General features: G+C 38.6%; 1 protein-coding gene across 1 annotated transcript in view; it reads right to left on the reverse strand.

The window, feature by feature from the left end:
* The window catches only part of COL4A4 (collagen, type IV, alpha 4), a 68,788-nt gene that overhangs the window by 20,213 nt on the left and 31,544 nt on the right, over positions 1 to 17,031 (reverse strand). The window contains exons 18-32 of the mRNA XM_009890267.1: positions 15,123 to 15,192; positions 13,534 to 13,638; positions 12,787 to 12,951; positions 12,133 to 12,225; positions 11,037 to 11,200; positions 8,536 to 8,608; positions 7,195 to 7,301; positions 6,584 to 6,767; positions 5,815 to 5,883; positions 4,635 to 4,739; positions 3,896 to 4,114; positions 2,831 to 2,992; positions 2,014 to 2,175; positions 1,018 to 1,161; positions 228 to 335 (exon numbers count right to left, since the gene is read on the reverse strand). Coding sequence (XP_009888569.1) covers positions 228 to 335; positions 1,018 to 1,161; positions 2,014 to 2,175; positions 2,831 to 2,992; positions 3,896 to 4,114; positions 4,635 to 4,739; positions 5,815 to 5,883; positions 6,584 to 6,767; positions 7,195 to 7,301; positions 8,536 to 8,608; positions 11,037 to 11,200; positions 12,133 to 12,225; positions 12,787 to 12,951; positions 13,534 to 13,638; positions 15,123 to 15,192 — 1,930 coding nt within the window. The remainder of the gene's footprint in view (positions 1 to 227; positions 336 to 1,017; positions 1,162 to 2,013; positions 2,176 to 2,830; positions 2,993 to 3,895; positions 4,115 to 4,634; positions 4,740 to 5,814; positions 5,884 to 6,583; positions 6,768 to 7,194; positions 7,302 to 8,535; positions 8,609 to 11,036; positions 11,201 to 12,132; positions 12,226 to 12,786; positions 12,952 to 13,533; positions 13,639 to 15,122; positions 15,193 to 17,031) is intronic.

Raw genomic sequence — 17,031 nt, forward strand, 5'->3', positions numbered from 1 at the left:
AACAAGATAATGACCAATATAGTCAAGCCATTATTTGACTATCTGCTTTCACACTTTGTGTATTGCCTTAGTAATTGTTCAAAGAAACTAGCCTGCTAGTTTAAGAATCTATAAACAAAATAAGGTTGCTGGATGTTAACTGCAGCTACGAGTCCAAACCTGTGAAAAACACCAGTCATTTATATCAGATGAATGCACGTATGCACGGCTTCATTTTGTGAACTTACCTCTTTCACCTCTAAACCCGTTCTCACCAGGAAACCCTGGTTCCCCCTTTTGTCCTTTCTCGAGACGGATGTTAATGCAGCCACTGTCTCCTGGAGGTCCTCTTTCACCTTTGAACCAGACACATGGAGTGTAAGTTAATCCTCATGAGTGACATGATCTGAAAATCAATTATAGTGAAGACTTCCTTAATGGAGAAAGCCTTCAAATACTAATGCAGTTCTCGGTTGTTTCAGCAGGCTTGCTGCTAACAGAATTTATTATCCTTCTCTTGCTTTTTAGTTAATTCAGTAGTAACCCTGGAGATGTTAAATCAGAATTATTCCCTGCTTGTCTGGAATATGAAAGATGGCAATTGTATTGTCGACTCCACAGTGTACAGTCTATGATTGCACCATAGAGATGGTTATTCTCTTCGCTATATGAATACTTAGAGAGATTATTTCCTGTATGAACACAGATAGCATGATAGAAAGCTTGAAAAATCTGAAGTTTCAGATGTGTACAGGACAAAACGCAAGGTTTGTTTGAATAAGTGATCTTACTCTGTTAGATTTAGTGGTAAATACACCTACTGATCTGAGTGAAATTAATTTTTCTTTAGTTATTTTTCATTATGCATTTGTAAGTGAGATAACCGGATTTAGTATTTAGTACCTCTGAAAATAGAAGTGAATAGACCCTTATAACAAGAAGAAAAAGTAAACACATTCCCAACACAGTAGTAAGAAAAGTAAACATAGCAGACGTAACTACAAACATAACTACAGAGTGAAGCGGATTTTTACAAACCTTTTATTCCCATATCCCCACATTCTCCACTAGGCCCAGGTGGACCCATTTTTCCTTCTTCACCTTTTACACCGGAGATTCCCATTGGGCCTTGTGTTCCTGGGAGTCCTGGGAATCCCTGGGGCCCTTGAATCCCTTTGCTTCCTGGTAATATGAAATGCTTTATTTACATATGAAACCTGCTATGATGTTACTGTCATATTCTAAGGAAGAGTATAAGACAAAAGGCAGGAAGTTTAGAAGGACTCCTTAAGAAATCAGCAAAGCTAGAGAACCAATAGTTGGAGCATGGTTTCATGCCAAGATCAAACTTGTCTTGAAATCCAGATTGCCTTGAAGAAAACATCTTCCACCTTCTGCTGCCACCCCCTGGAGACAGGCTAAACTTACTACTAAAGCACATTTTAAACACGATGCATAGCCTAAGACACCATCAGATTTTGCACGTCGCTACTGGTAATCATGACTCCTACTGTCCAAATGACAGACAGCGGAGAATAGGATTTTGCTACAGTTACTCAGAACTTTTGCCCATTAGCCAGTGATGAGTTGGGACTAAGGTCACATTTTTATAGGTACTAGACATAATGTGAAGCTATTTCTCCACCTACTCATCAGTATACAATCACAGACTGCATGAGTAAAGGAGATAGTCTGGATGTAATAAAAAGTATATTGTTCTTATTACAGGATATTATAACAACAACCTATTACAAATAGTCAGGAAATAATACATTGAAATATGTCACTGTTGTAAAACAACTAAAGCACCAGGACGTACCAAGATGCATCAAACTATTTCCATCCCTTTGTTTTTATTATAAGAGAAAGAACAAGGGATGCTATTGTTGTTCCCTCTACCCTGCTGCAGGGTCTTATTCTCAAAGCTGAAAAAGGAGGAGGGTGCAAAGTACCTCCTAGCTTTAACAGGAGTAGAAATAGCTCCCTCTACAAGAGAAGTTATACATGAAGTGGTTTGCAGAGTGTTTAACCTACCAGGTTGTCCTGGCAAACCAGGTGGTCCTTTATTGCCTGGAAGTCCTGGAAGTCCTCGGGAGCCTGGAGGACCTGGGGGACCTTGTGAGCCAGGAGAGCCTTTGAGACCTTTGATTCCAGGTGGCCCAGCTAGGCCCCTGTCTCCCCTCTCACCTTTAAAACCTGGTAAGCCTGAGAAAAAGAGCTTTAATTCATGTATATAAATGCAGGAAAAGGGTTCAGCAATTGTATCTGAAAAGTGATTGATTTTGCTATAAATTTGGATATTATCAAACATGGCAAAATAACTTGGAAACTTTGCTACCATGCTGGAGTCCTGGCTCTGCCTATGTTTTTCACCTGGAATGTTTTTCTTGTATTTCTTTAGTGAGAGACATATCAGTAGAAGCACCCTATGAAAAATCCCTACTAATTAGTAAATACTTTTGATATATACGTCTCCTAGCTCTCCCTAAACTCTTCCATTTAAGAATAAAGAAGATAAAAGTATCACAGTAACAACAGGAGCTCAGTTAAGCTACTGAGGACATCAGAATAAGAGATAAGTTTATTACTTGACAATGAACACACTGTAATTTGGCCAGTTAAGGAACAGTATGGGAAGGGAAGGGAAGGAAAGCTGGGAAACATCTGAGATGCACACTATACCTTCCTTGATTTTAAGGAAATGTGCAAAACATAATGTACATCCCTACTAACAAGCAGGCCCTATGGAAATATTTGTCATGCCAGCCACAAAAATCTTGTGATTAAATCTGCTAGAAAAGATGTACAAAGCATCTGATTGCTGTGAGGCAACCTGATGGATGTTGTGTACCTTGAGATCCTGGCAGGCCTGTGACACCTCTGAGTCCTGGTGGCCCAGGTAAGCCTGTGTCACATGGTGGACCAGGGAAGCCTGGACATCCTGGCGCTCCTCTATCACCTTCTGGGCCTCTAAAACCTTTCACACCTGGAAATCCTGGTGTACCAGGCTGTCCTAGAAACAAAACACATTGTAAAATGTTTTACTTCCATTACTCACCGTCCCTCAGAATTCCTAATTGTAATTTTGAAATTTACATGCTCAGTTATGGTAACATCTTCCTTAGTTTTTGCATAGTTTGTGAAAACATGCTTTTCTGCAATTTAGAATTGGCTGTTGTGGAGAGCTGCTTGCTTTAAGGAACAAATACAAATTCAACTCCCATCTATAGGCAAGGATGACTTACAGCACAAACAGCTAGTTTCTGATCTATAAGAGCAGAATGGAAGGAACTCACTGGCCTGCACAAGCTACGCAGCACTGGGGTCAGTTCTATAGGTGTTACCTGCACAGAAGGGTGTGTGTGCCTGATTAGGGCCAGGCAAAAGGAAGACCTATAAAAGGAAACAGCAATATCTGCTATGAAGTGGGAAGGAAGTGGCACTGTGCAGATATCTGCAGCCACCAGCAAAACTCTGCTGCAAATATGAGAAGTGTAGCGCTCAAGATATTGAGGATTTTACTGTATAACTCTGGGCAAAGAAATTCACCCCTCTCTCCCTGAGCGTTCTCCTACCTTTTTGCCAGTCCGTTCAGATTTAAGTAAGCAATCTGAGGCTGGGGACTATCTATGTGGCAGAGCAGGATGCCCTAAGCACAGATGGCCGCTAGGCAGCAAGTAACAGTAGTAAGAATAGAAAGCTGCACTGTTACTCCATGGACTGGGTAATAGCATCTTCCCCTTCCTGCGGTGCATATCTCCTCAGTGGCTGATCAACCTTAACAGTAAAAATGTAAACAGAAAAACAGGGCATACCTTTCACAGTCACCATTATGGATCCAGGTAAAGAGTAAGTTTTACCTGAGTCAGGACCTACTTTGAACCTATGGAAATGCTTTATAAAAACTGGTTCATACCTCGAAGCCCCGGAATGCCTGGATCACCCCTTGCTCCTTGTGCACCAGGGGGTCCTGGCAGTCCCCTGTTGCCTGGGATTCCTGGAGGACCGTATGTGGTATCACCCGGAACACCTTTCTGACCATCTATGCCAGGTGGACCTGGAGGGCCATTTTCACCATCAACTGTAGATCCTCTTTCACCTTCATCACCAGGATCACCAGGTTTGCCTCGAAAGCCTGTTGATGTGATTTTTCAATTCAAATAGGGCATAATTCAGAAGTTGGTGGCTTTTTCCCCAAACTGTGGCATATTATAATACAAATTTAACCAGTATTAAATTACCACTTTGCAAAGAGAAATAACATCATACATTAAATTTCAGGTTTCTCCTTTACAGTTAATGATACATGAGGATTGAAGGAGGTAATTATTACTGTGGTAAGTGACAGTGGTTTTCTTTGGGGCAGCATCTATCTTGTTTACTGTCACTCTTGTCCAGTTCAATCCCTTTGCTAAAATTATACTAATTATTCTCAGTTTTCTGAGAATATTTCCTCTCTGGACACTGAACTTTAGGTTATTGCAGCACCTGCAATGCTGGAGGAAAGAAAGGGAAACTGGTAAAGATTCCTCCTCCATTAGCTTTCTTTGGAAATGTGCTTCCTAATCTATTCTACCATGGTTGCTACCTTACCCTGCATGTATGCATTACAGCTTGACCAGCACATCTCCTGGATTAAGAAAAGCACAATTCACCTTCTGGCCCAGGGATTCCTGCTCCTGGCCTGCCTCGATTGCCTTTTTGCCCATCAAAGCCATTTGGTCCAGGACGACCCGGGAGTCCTTTTAAACCCTTTGGTCCTGGAAACAGAAAGAAAATATATAAAAACTGACAAGAGCTCTAAAATGTGTGATCTAAAGAAACAGTATTGCATCTTTATCCCATGAAAATTCATGTACTTTGAAGACAAGTGGATTTCATCTGCTTTTGACACAGCAAGAACCACCACCCAAGTCACAACCAAATGCATGGTTGCTGTTTTTCTAAATGGACTTGTTCCCTAGTCCATAAACAGCAGACTGTAAATCACTAGAGAAAATCAGAAAAAAAAATAATCGCCTATAACATTTTAATGTTACAGGACATCAACAATATTAACCTAGTGAATGACAGGTGTCAACTCAAATTCTAATATTGTCCTGTGTTATATGATGCTTCTGCAATGGTGCAGATGAGCTCAATACACTAATCCCTTTTCTTTCATGTCTGTATAAATTTTATGTATCACCCATGATACTGATGTCAGGGAGCTGTGTAATACCATATTAAGGAGCTTGAAAATCCAGTATCTCCATTTGTTCTGATCAGGATTTTCTTGGATATTTCAAATGTTTTGGAGGTGATCACAAGAGACATTTTGCCAGTTCCTGGATGAGTTCTTTGAATTCAAATTAAGTTGAACAAGCTGAAGTAATGGTAATAAGTATTCAGATTTTAGGGCTTAATTGCAACTTGCCATGAGCAATATTGTTTTAGAAATTACAGACTTGCAGCATATCTTTGCCTTGCACACCTTTTTTTTTTTCCTGGTATCCAGATGTATATATTCTGGGTCTTATCCAACTTCAGCCATCTGCTTATTTTACAGACTCTCTCATGCATTTTAATTGCGTCAGGACAGAGTTTCAAGCTACCTTCATTTAGTCATTTCTATGGAGGCAGCCTGCATGCCTTTTGATAATGCAAACTGCAGCTGTCTAGCCCTTGGTTCTATTAAAGTATATTCCTGTGTACTTGCAGTTTTGCATTTTGAGACATGGGTCTGTTGAACAACTAGAATGGTCTATCTTTTTAGGATAGCTTCTTTTCTTAATTAGCAACTTAAAACTCCCATTTAAAGTAAAAAAGAAAAAAATCTTCCATCTGTAAACATACCTTGAACACCTTTAAAACCTGGCGGACCTGGATTTCCAGGGTATGGTAATGTAACGCGGACAGTCTCACCTGAAGCAAAAGAATGAAACTGACCTATTTGATTTTAGAATAAATGCAGTCTGAACATTTACTGTAATATTTCTATGTAACTAACCAGATGTGCAAAGGTAAAGAGAAGGGACTGTTTAGGTACATTGTTATTTCCATATTACTTAAGGTTTTATGGAGAATCTTAAAAAGTATTTTTCTTGACACTTATTTTGTATAGAATATTGGTAGTGATTCAAAATGTAATACAGTTGTATTTTGTAAAGACAAAGATATTTTTTTACTTGTTGCAGAAATTTGTCTCTGAAAGAAAGAAGTAATATTTTCATCTCAATTCTATGTATATTTCTGGCTCATACATATTGCTATCAGTGTAATTATTTTTTTTTTTAGGGATTTTTTATAACCAAAAAACAGACCAAGCCTAAAGTTGTATGAGTTGTATTTTCTTGCTCCTTCAGCAAGAAATCATTGCCATGCAAATCCTTACAGTCAGGAATACTCTTCCCTCCAGAAAATAATTCCTCTGATAGTGTGCAAGTGGCGCTTCACAGGTTTAAGGCCCCTAGCAATATTCTCACTGCTGCTAAATGCTGACAGCAGTGTACCTTTCAGTGGCCATATTTCACATGAGCACTGAGCTTGCTTGATTTTCACTATAAATTAATAATGCTGTATACGTATTTGTCATTTGGTTCTTAATGTAAATATTCAGAATTACCTTTCTGGCCCTTTGGACCAGGTGGCCCAACATAACCAGTATCACCAAAGTCTCCAGGGCTACCTCTGACTCCTGGAGGGCCAGGAAACCCCAAACCAGGCAATCCCATCTCTCCTTTTACCCCGGGAAGTCCTGGGACCCCAGGGAATCCTTTATCACCTGGCAGTGGTACACCAGAATCACCCTAAAAGAAATAAATTGTTGATAAGAAATAACAAGATCTAATTTCTTTGATTATCAAAAGCCGTGCTAGACAATTATCTGGAGAAACCATTCTTCCACAATTAAGTGGATGATATTAGTAGTTTGAAATATTCAAAGGCAATAGGAAAAAAGGTAGCGTTTTGTGGAGTTTTTTTCTTCCTGATTCCACAATATTGGCACGCAGTACATGGAGAAATTATGTTCAGGAATACCAAAATAAACTAATACTTCCAAAGAAATAATTTTTCAATGGATAAAAACTACGATTTTTTGAACTAGGCTAACATAAAATGATAAAAGTGATTACTCTGCTAGGAATCTGGAATAAAATGGTATTTTTCTCTGCCTCCCATAAGACAATATATTAACTGAAATGGAAAAAAAAATTCTGAAAAAATCAAACCTACCTCAGCTCCTTTTTCCCCAGGCAATCCTAGTTCCCCATCTCTGCCATCATTACCTCTTTGGCCTGGAAATCCTGGAACCCCAGTAGGACCTCTTTCACCTTTTATTCCTTAAAACAATTTAAAAGAAAAATAGTATAATATTTGCAGTAAGTTTTGGATTTTTTTTTATTTCTGCTCAGGTAAATGCTGTGTAACCATTCATCATATCTATATGATAATTTCCAGTTCTTGAATTCACATTTCCTTAATGAGGTATTTCAGGCTTAGTAAGGCAGTATGTAGCTGGACACCTCATGGGACAACTCGGTCTCTTTGTAAAAGACATGTTTACAGGCACCAAAAGAATGTGGCATTTGTTCATGCTATATACAGAGTGAAAACATTTTGCTATTGAAATCAGAGTTTTATTATTGAAATATGCAGTGAAATCAGGATATAGCAATGCCATATCATACAAAATATTTGCATCAATATTCCCAAAAATGTTCTTAATTTTTTCTTTATTCTTTTTTCATCCCTAGATTTCTTTTGCACTGATATTAATGAAAATGTCATTTTTGCATAAAGAACAATAAAAATATTCTAACACAAAGATTCATTTTGCTGTGTCCAGAAATACTTTACAAATAAACAGCAAATGTTTTCCTTGCTCCAATATCTGTAAACAAACACAGGAATCCAAAGCTATGATAACTTTTCACAAACACTAAGACGGGCAATCTTTTGTCTAAATAATTAGTTTAGCATTTCTAACTAAGCTGTGCCATCAGATTGCTGTAATTTCTTGTTCTTGTACTCTTTTGCTTTTGCAAATCATAACCATAACTGTGGAGTGGTTTTGATCTATTTAATTACAAGAATTTCAGTTGTGCAACTGGTGGCCTATTGTTTCTCTTCAGTGCCTGGTCAAGAGTAATTTTTAGAAATAAGAGCAGGAATCTGAATAGCCATTGAGACTTTGAGTGGCTTCTATACAATAGTATTTCCTCATGCTTTCACAGTAATTGTATTTTGCTTAGTCTTTCTATACAGACCTCTGTAAGACCCTGATTATCAATCATATGGCCTGAAAAGTCATTTGTTAGCATTAATAACAAGCTGTTAAAACTGTTTTATGGCTCAACTATAGAATAAAAACCACAAAATCCTGTGTTGATCTTGTGTTGAGCAAGAAGGAAATGAACGAGATGGTACCAAGAAAGCAGTTAGGATATACGTGACCTTTAGGCTTCAGTCACTTACAAAATGACTTTTTTAAAGAGTAGATGAATATGGTTTCTCACAGTATTGCCTAGGCATTGTATAGAAAACAAAAAGGATAATAATAAAATGTGTGCTTACCTTTTATTCTAACTCTTCCTGGATCTCCCTTTTCTCCTTTTTCACCATGTTGTCCAGCAGAACCAGGTATCCCCTTACCATTGGGGGAGGAAAAAAAAAAGTCAGTTATCTCCAGCAGGGAATTACTGTGGGAATTGAGGGGAAAATTATGTATCTATATCTTGCTCTTGTATTGTTTCCCAAAACCACATCAATTAAAGTAACATGCCCAAAAGAAACGCTTATCTCTCTTGATGTCTATAGAGAAGTGTGTGAATGGCACCTGGCCTTTTCAGCCTGACTCTGCCAAATGCACAGATACACAACTATAACAAACTGGAATGCTAGAAGAATCAGGTCCATGGCTGTATACGGCTGTGGCTGTAAATGCAAGAATATTAAGATGCAAACAATTCACAAACTCTTCCCTCTGCAGACTTCAACCCACAGTCCACTGAGGCTACACAGGAAGGGATTCTCTGGAGTGTGGTGACTGCTGGATGAGGCTGTCCTCCCAGAAGTGAACACAGTACTAGGTAAGTGATGCTTTTTTTTCTGAGTGAAAGCCTACAAAGCTGCCAATAAAAAAATTTAATCTATGTCTAGTACCTGGTATTGTCAGAAGAATCTATGACTTGATAGGTTTCAAGGGGAAAATAAGTAATTTTCTATAGTTTTATGCTGATTTGTGCTCTTAGCTCTCCAAGTAGAGTGCAGTTTGCATACTGGTAAAGGTCTGATCTTGCAACAGTATACGTGGGTAAATATATTTTACCATGTGAAATTTACACAGAAGTAAAAGGCCACTAGGGTTGAAAAACTGGGGTATTATTTAGCCAGTTTCCTCTGTTATTCAAAATCTTTCGCTAAGAAACAGGTGGAGAAAATACAATTTGTAAAGTGATTGTAAATGATGACAATTGTAAAACAGGCAGGAGACTTCTGGAAAATGTGGTGTATCTGGAACAAGCAATGACTATTTGCTAAAGTGTCTAGATCTTTAAGTTGGCAGTGATGAGTTATTAGTTTTTGAAAAGTTAAATGTTATTTGGGAAGAAGAGAGAACAGAAAAATGAGAAAAGTATATATATGTAGGAAATCCACTAGACCAAAGCACTTCTGTATTGAACTGAATTACTTCTTTCCAAACCGATTACTTAGTCCTTGTTTCTCACTTAAGTAATCTAAGAACACCACAGTGTTCAGCACAAGGCTTCAAGATTTACTTTAGAATCACAAGGGCTAAAACATACTTTCAAAAATAACAAAGAAAAGAAAAAAATAAAACCAAATGCAAAGCTTGTAATGAAACCATTGGAACTAGAATGACAGAGCCCCTCCACCTGCTTCCTTCAGTCTCACAATTGTTTTGTTTTGTTTTGTTTTCTTTTGAAAGAAAACGTTCTGGAAACTTTTAAGCTATTCTTCACCTGAAAAAGAGTTCTGCTATCAAAACAAAACAAAACTTCAGAAAACCCAAACAAACAAAAAAAAAACCCACATAAAGAGAGTCATAAAGCCAAGCATATCTACCTATATTTTCACAGAAATTGCTTTCACACACAAGGAAGTATACTAAAAAAAACAACCTCTATTTGGCATCATTTTGGTATGCAGCATCCTGCATGTACAGTCTACATGCCAGACCAGAACAAGTGGATCAAAATCACAGCAACTCCAATAAATCATCTTATAATGTACTTCTAAGGAAGTTAAAGTGGTGTTTGGAATTACTGCTCGCTGTGGGGAATAAGGTAAACTATATGAAGCACATTAAATAATAGCACTGAGTTTGGAAACAATCATCACCCAGTAAATTATTGATCCAGAAAACATCTAGGTCTTGGGCTCAAATTTACCTTGTTTGTTAATCCTGCTGACAGCCAATATGAAAGTATAAATACACGTCTGACCTAATGGTACCTTTTAAATACTTCTTAATTATTTTCTTCCTTCCATCTTGCTGTGAGAAAATCTTTATAGGGTTTTCCCATGAAAAACTGGATGTTAGATTTGTTAATACTGGAATGAACTGGTCTTAAGAAAAAATTAACATTGTATGCTGATGTCAAATGATTCTAGTGCTCAGAATCTTTACTACCAAAAAGCTAATTCAGTTTCTGCTCTTGAGGAACTTGAAATGAAATTGTTAGATCGCAAGGAAGCTACTCAAGCAAATGAAGTCTTTAATTTGATTATTATAGTAATTTTTCCTTCTAAGAACTATTAAATCAAGAGCAAAAATTTTTATCCTATTTTATAGGACATACACGAGTTTTCCTAAGCCTCCTCACCACCCCACAGTGTGGGATTCTGTCCCTCAGTGTAAAACTCTGCCCACTGCCGCAAGAGAAATCAGACAGAAGCTAATAAAATGCATCCTCCAACAAGACTGTAATAAGCAACAGTAGATAAAACTTTCAGATAGTTTTCCAAGGCAATTTCTCCACCACTCTGCTTAAATGCCTCCTGCCTAAGTGGTAACTTGGTGTTATTTATTTAAGCTCATGAAAACTACTCACAGGAAGCCCTGGTGATCCCATTGCACCAGATAAGCCTGGATCGCCCTTTTCTCCATGTCTTCCTGGATATCCCATTTGTCCTTTCTTTCCTTGAGTACCTGGAGGTCCTTGCATACCACGGGGACCAGGAGGACCAACACTACACGAGCAGAGGCCTTGATTTCCTACATGAATGCATCAAAATTACATTGAAACAGTTGCAAAATTGATACACAAAAAGTAACACTACCCTTCTTTTCTGTATGAGTAGTGCACAATTTATCTCATTATGGCCTTCAAAGGAGTACAAAGCGTTATCACTATCTTTTTACAGTGCTGAATAACTGGTGCACTGACATGACTCTACTGACTTAGAAGTCCCAGTGCTAACAGGCCATTTAATTCCACACTTTGATGGGCCTTATCCTCCAAGTTACAATAAACTTCTGGCAAATTTAGGTCTGACATTATCTGGCAAAGGTCTCATTCACAGAATCACAGAATTTTCAGAGTTGGAAGGGACCTCAAGAGATCATCTAGTCCAACTCCCCTGCTAAAGCAGGATTGCCCAGAGCACATTACTCAGGACTGCATCCAAAAAATCTCCAGAGAAGGGGACTCCACAACCTCCCCGGGCAGCCTGTGCCAGTGCTCTGTCACCCTAATCGTAAAGAATTTTTTCCATGTATTTAAACAGAACTTCCTATGTTCCAACTTGTGCCCATTGCCCCTCGTCCTGTCACTGGGAAACACTGAAAAGAGTCTGGCTCCATCCTCCTTCAACCCACCCTTTAGATATTTGTAAGTAGTAATAAGGTCTCCCCTCAGCCTTCTCTTCTCCAGGCTAAAGAGTCCCAGCTCTCTCAGCCTTTCCTCGTAAGGGAGATGCTCCAACCCCTCAGTCATCTTGGTTGCCCTTCGCTGGACTCTCTCCAGCAGTTCCCTGTCCCTCTTGAACTGTGGAGCCCAAAACTGGACACAGTATTGCAGTTGTGGCCTCACCAGTGCCGAGTAGAAGGGGGAGAATGACCTCCCTCGACCTACTGGACACAGTCTTCCCTATGCAGCCCAGGATTCCATTGGCATATTCAAATTGTTCCTATCCAGGCATACTTACCCTTTTCTCCTTTTTCACCTTTTCTTCCTGGAAGGCCTATCTGACCTTTTGCTCCAGGTTCTCCAGGAGTCCCTCTGTCAGTACAGATTACACCTTTGAAAAAACAAATTGTACATCTAGTATAAATCAGGTTGACTGTTTCCACAACTTAGGTCCTGTGTTCTTTTCTCCCTTATCTTGTTATCCTCACGTGAAAAGCTAGAGATATTATGAAATCCTTTACGAGTTGTTGCTTATAGATCATACTACAAGAGTCAGTCTGGCTAGAGTTGATGTTGACATGTGGTTTTTTCATTGCCACTGCTTCTTTCTTTTTCCACTGTAGAATTTTATGACTCTTGTTTCTTTACCAAAGTGTGCTGATCTGGGCTTCCTCCCCAGTTTGCTGTGTTTTTAACTTTAGGTGATTATTTTTAGGGACATTTTTCATATATGTTACTTTGTGGGTTTAAATCACTCAGAAAACTGAAAATCTTGACATCTCAATGACCGACAACTAATTGGAAAAACAAGTTTTCTATGTCACATGTTAAGTTTGATATATCTGTCAAAATCCACTTTTCACCTCTATGTTTTTTGTAGGAGCAACAAAAGCAATGAATCTATTAATATGCAGAATGATATTCTTGCCATATAAATTCTCGTTGAACCTACTGGGTAGTCCAGGTAAGCCTTGTCTTCCGGGCTGTCCTGGTAGGCCTGGTGGTCCAGGAAATCCAGGTCTTCCTGGAATAGATTCACCTGTTCCAGGAAAACCAGGGTCACCTTGAAAACCTTGAGGTCCTGGTGCCCCACTTACTCCTGGCAGGCCAGGCAGACCTATAAAGAAAACAAGGGTACATGGCCCATACAGCTTCATAGTAACAATTACTACAAGGTACCAAGGAGGAAACTAGAGGCCATTCAGAACTGGCCTCAAGAAGAGTTTCTATATAACGAAGACCTAAATCTTTAGGATTTCCAGGAAAAGAGGCTCTTGCTTTAGACCTTCAAATGCTTCTTTTCCTCCTCTCCATTATCTCATTTCCAGACATCTCAGTTAATCTAGTTCCTTATAGAGAGCAAAGTCATCCTCTCACCTTCCTTTGTATCTTTTTGAGATGGAGAATAGAATTTTTGAGCGCAGCACTCCATATACAGACATACCACGTATTTACACTGCACGGCAGCATTCTGCTTTGTCTTCTGTTCCTGTTCTAGTAATTCCTAATGTTCTGCTTGTATCATTTTGGTCCTTTTTTTGTCCACTAAATGCAGAGCAAATACTTTTACTGAACTCTTTGTAGAGCTCAAATCCTTATGTTGGTGAATTGCATCAGGCAAGAACAAAGAACAGTTTTCTTTTGGCTGCTTTCTCTCCTACTGGTATATAGTTTACATGTTATTCCCTACTTCTCTTACTTGCTCCATCATCTCCTGGTCTTCCTAGCAGGCCTGCAGGACCAGTTGGTCCAACTGACCCCAGATCACCAGCAGGACCCGGAAATCCAGGATCTCCTTGTGGACCTACACAGAATTATAAAAACATGTGAATTGAACACCTTACGCAATTTACAGCTTAAATCTAAATTAAAGTGCAACCAAAATTATAATTTGGGAACTACACAAAAGTAAAATACAGTAACTTCTTTTGTCTTTATGAAACATTTTTAAATGTGTAACAATTTAATTTTAAGGTGGGAGGATTCGGTTACTTTTCTACGGATTCCTGCCCATTTCATGGGCACAGTTTTAAGTCTTCATCACTCTGTAGTAGTATCTTTGTGCTACATATTTCAGAATGCCAAGAGAAGTGCTTGCCCAAAAATAAATACATGTAGCATTTAAAATAAATGTGCATCTCTTGTTATGCACATTTGGCACTGCACACAGGGAGGTCATTTCAGGATCATCCTAGCTGAAATTATAAAAATTTTAAAAACTGTATTTTCAAAATTGTGATAATGAATAAATTTTAAAATTGCAATTACATAGTGATAAATAAAACCTGAATCAGATATAAAGAGCTTCATTACATTGGAAAAACAAGATATTGGTAGTAGTTCTGTTCTCAAACAATTCTGCTAAAGGCCTCTTACTCTGAAGAATGTATCCACTCAAACACCATGCACATGATTAACTTAAAGTGTTACTTGAGATTTTAGCATGGGGTTAAGGCTTTTGTTGCATGGTCTAGAAATACACAGAAGCCAATGGAAAACAAATTTAATTGATTTTTGGATAAAGCCCCTATCTAATGGGGAGCTTCTTCTGAACTGGGGTTGTGTTGTAACTTACTTCTGTGTTCACGGTCAGCATTTGCTGCACTAGAAATACAATTTATAAGTTCTCTGTTGAAACATTTTTACAATACAGGTTCCCCAAGTGTGAGATGCCAAAGTAAATCCCTTCCAGGCAGCAGGCTTGGCTTTTCCCCGCTGCCTTCTGCTATGAGGTAAGAACTTCCACACACCTTTTCATCAATTAGATTATAAAGATGGGGTTAAAGGGAGCTGGGACATAAAAACCCAGCCTGATGGTTAGGTAGGAAGATTGACAGGTGTTCTGTTGGGAGTACGAGTTCCAGAATTTCACCCCTGCTATGCAATAGGAAGCTTAATTGTAGTCTAAAATCTGTGTTTTGTGGCAATTCTGAAAACAGGAATTCTAAATTACAAAGGGACGCCCAGTTTTCTTATTTGCCATCCATTATCCAGCATGGGCTTATTTTCATAGCTTTTTCCTCAATATGCATAGGTCCGATAACTAGGGGTAGTCCTGCAGATCTAGCTGTGACTGTATGCATAAAGATCTTTCAAGTGAACATTTAATCTGAAACTTGAATGTTTAACATAGTTCTAGTAAGATCAGTGAGACACAAACAAACACAGAATGTGGCCACTAGGAAGATAATGTTTTACAGTCCTGTCCCCTGAATCTCTAGTGATTGCTTTCAAACACATTACAAAACACTTCATACAGGAGAAAGACTAGTTAAGACTAGCTATAACCTTTTATAGGAAGCAGCGGAGTTCCAACAGCTCCAGGAGGACCTGGGGGCCCTTTTTCTCCTGGATCTCCCTGTAAGAGTCCAACAATAAATTTTACTGATAGATACAAATATGCAGTGTGCTAGCATGTAACTGAAAATTGCAACAATGGTGGGGCATGGAAGGATGTGACACCTATCACCTGGGAAGTGTCACTTGATTTTGACACTTTATAGCGTTTAAAACCAGGCAACAAGATTTAAAATCATTATCTTTCAGGATACCAGTGACTAAACAGTAATATCCCTATCATATGTATCTATTTGACTCTTCAGAACTTGTGACTGCTGAATTTGATTTCATTCATGTATTATAAAGATGAATCAATTACAGTAAATCAGTACCCTGTTTGAGATGTTTTGATTTAACAACCAAGCTGTAATTATTTGCCTTAAAATTCTGTAACAGAATTTGGAAATTACTTCTATGATGACACATAAGCATTAAGAAAAGTGGTTTCACAGTCTGACAGATACTATTGACGGTAAGGGATACTCAAAGTTCTTATACAAAGTTTAAACATCTGCCTCAGGGAAACATAAAAGTGCCTACTAATGGCAAGGAAAATCACTTCTGCTTGGAGGATTTCTAAATTAGCTTGGATTTTGATATTTAGAATTGCAAGTGAAGTGGACTTCAGGGAAGTCTTTTATGTATGGCAAATTGTATTAGACTTTTAGCTTTGTAGATTAGGAGTCAACCCTGCTCTCTACAGCAAATGGGAACTGAGAAAACAAGAATGTGAATGTGGGAACTGCTTCGTGAGGTTGCATTCCTGGGACTGGAGTTCAGGGCCTTTTAGGACACAGACAAGGAGAACTGGGACTGCAAAACTGGATACCCATTCTTACGCAAGTAAAAACAAGAAGTCCGTGCCTCTTTCTGGTTTTTTTTTTTTTTTTTTTAATTGATATCTATATGATATTTAAACAGTTCTGGAGCTGTCACTGACTGCGGTCTTCTTGACCTTTGGCCCTTTGCCTGGCCTTTTTGCTCTGATCGTATCTTGCATAATGAAATAACATCATTGTGTCATCTTTGGCTATTTTAAACAGGAATGTAATTTTGTCTTCCCTAATGACAGAGAAGAGTCTTCTGTGTGGCAGGAAAGAAAAAAATAAACCTAGCATTTTTCCCTCTCTGATAAACTTATTTTGAGATTTAAAATTAATTAATTAAATTTAAAATTAATTAATTTAATGATGATACAAGTATCAAAGATTTGTACAATAGATAGATATGGCCCAAGTCTTATATGACTTTCATGCATTTTAAAATGATACAACCAGAATATAACAAAGAACTGAAGAGTCAATGAGCCAAGGTCAAAAATTTCAGTTCTTGATATCTCCTGAAGTGCCAAATTCCAGTGGTGATCTCTGAAAATCTGCCTTTAGGCTGTTAGGTCTTATGACCTCTCTGGATGGCAGTTCTATAGTTGCTGTGTTTTCACTGTTGGTACACTCCTACATAGTGGCATATAAAATCATAGAATTGTCTAGGTTGGAAGGGACCTTTGAGATCATCAAGTCCAACCATCAACCTAACCCTGCCAAACCCACCACTAAACCATGTCCCTAAGCACCATGTCTACCCGTCTTTTAAATACCTCCAGGGACGGTGACTCTACCACTCTACTACTTCCCTGGGCAGCCTGTTCCAATGCTTAACAACCCTTTCTGTGAAGAACTTTTTCCTAGCATCCAATCTAAACCTACCCTGGCATAACTTGAGGCCATTTCCTCTCGTCGCATCGCTTGTTACTAGCGAGAAGAGGCCGACACCCACCCCTCTACAACCTCCTTTCAGGTAGCTGTAGAGAGCGATAAGGTCTCCCCTCAGCCTCCTTTTCTCCAGATTAAACAACCCC

Source organism: Charadrius vociferus, unplaced genomic scaffold, assembly GCF_000708025.1.
Source record: "Charadrius vociferus isolate BGI_N301 unplaced genomic scaffold, ASM70802v2 scaffold650, whole genome shotgun sequence".
Taxonomy (NCBI): Eukaryota; Metazoa; Chordata; class Aves; order Charadriiformes; family Charadriidae; genus Charadrius; species Charadrius vociferus.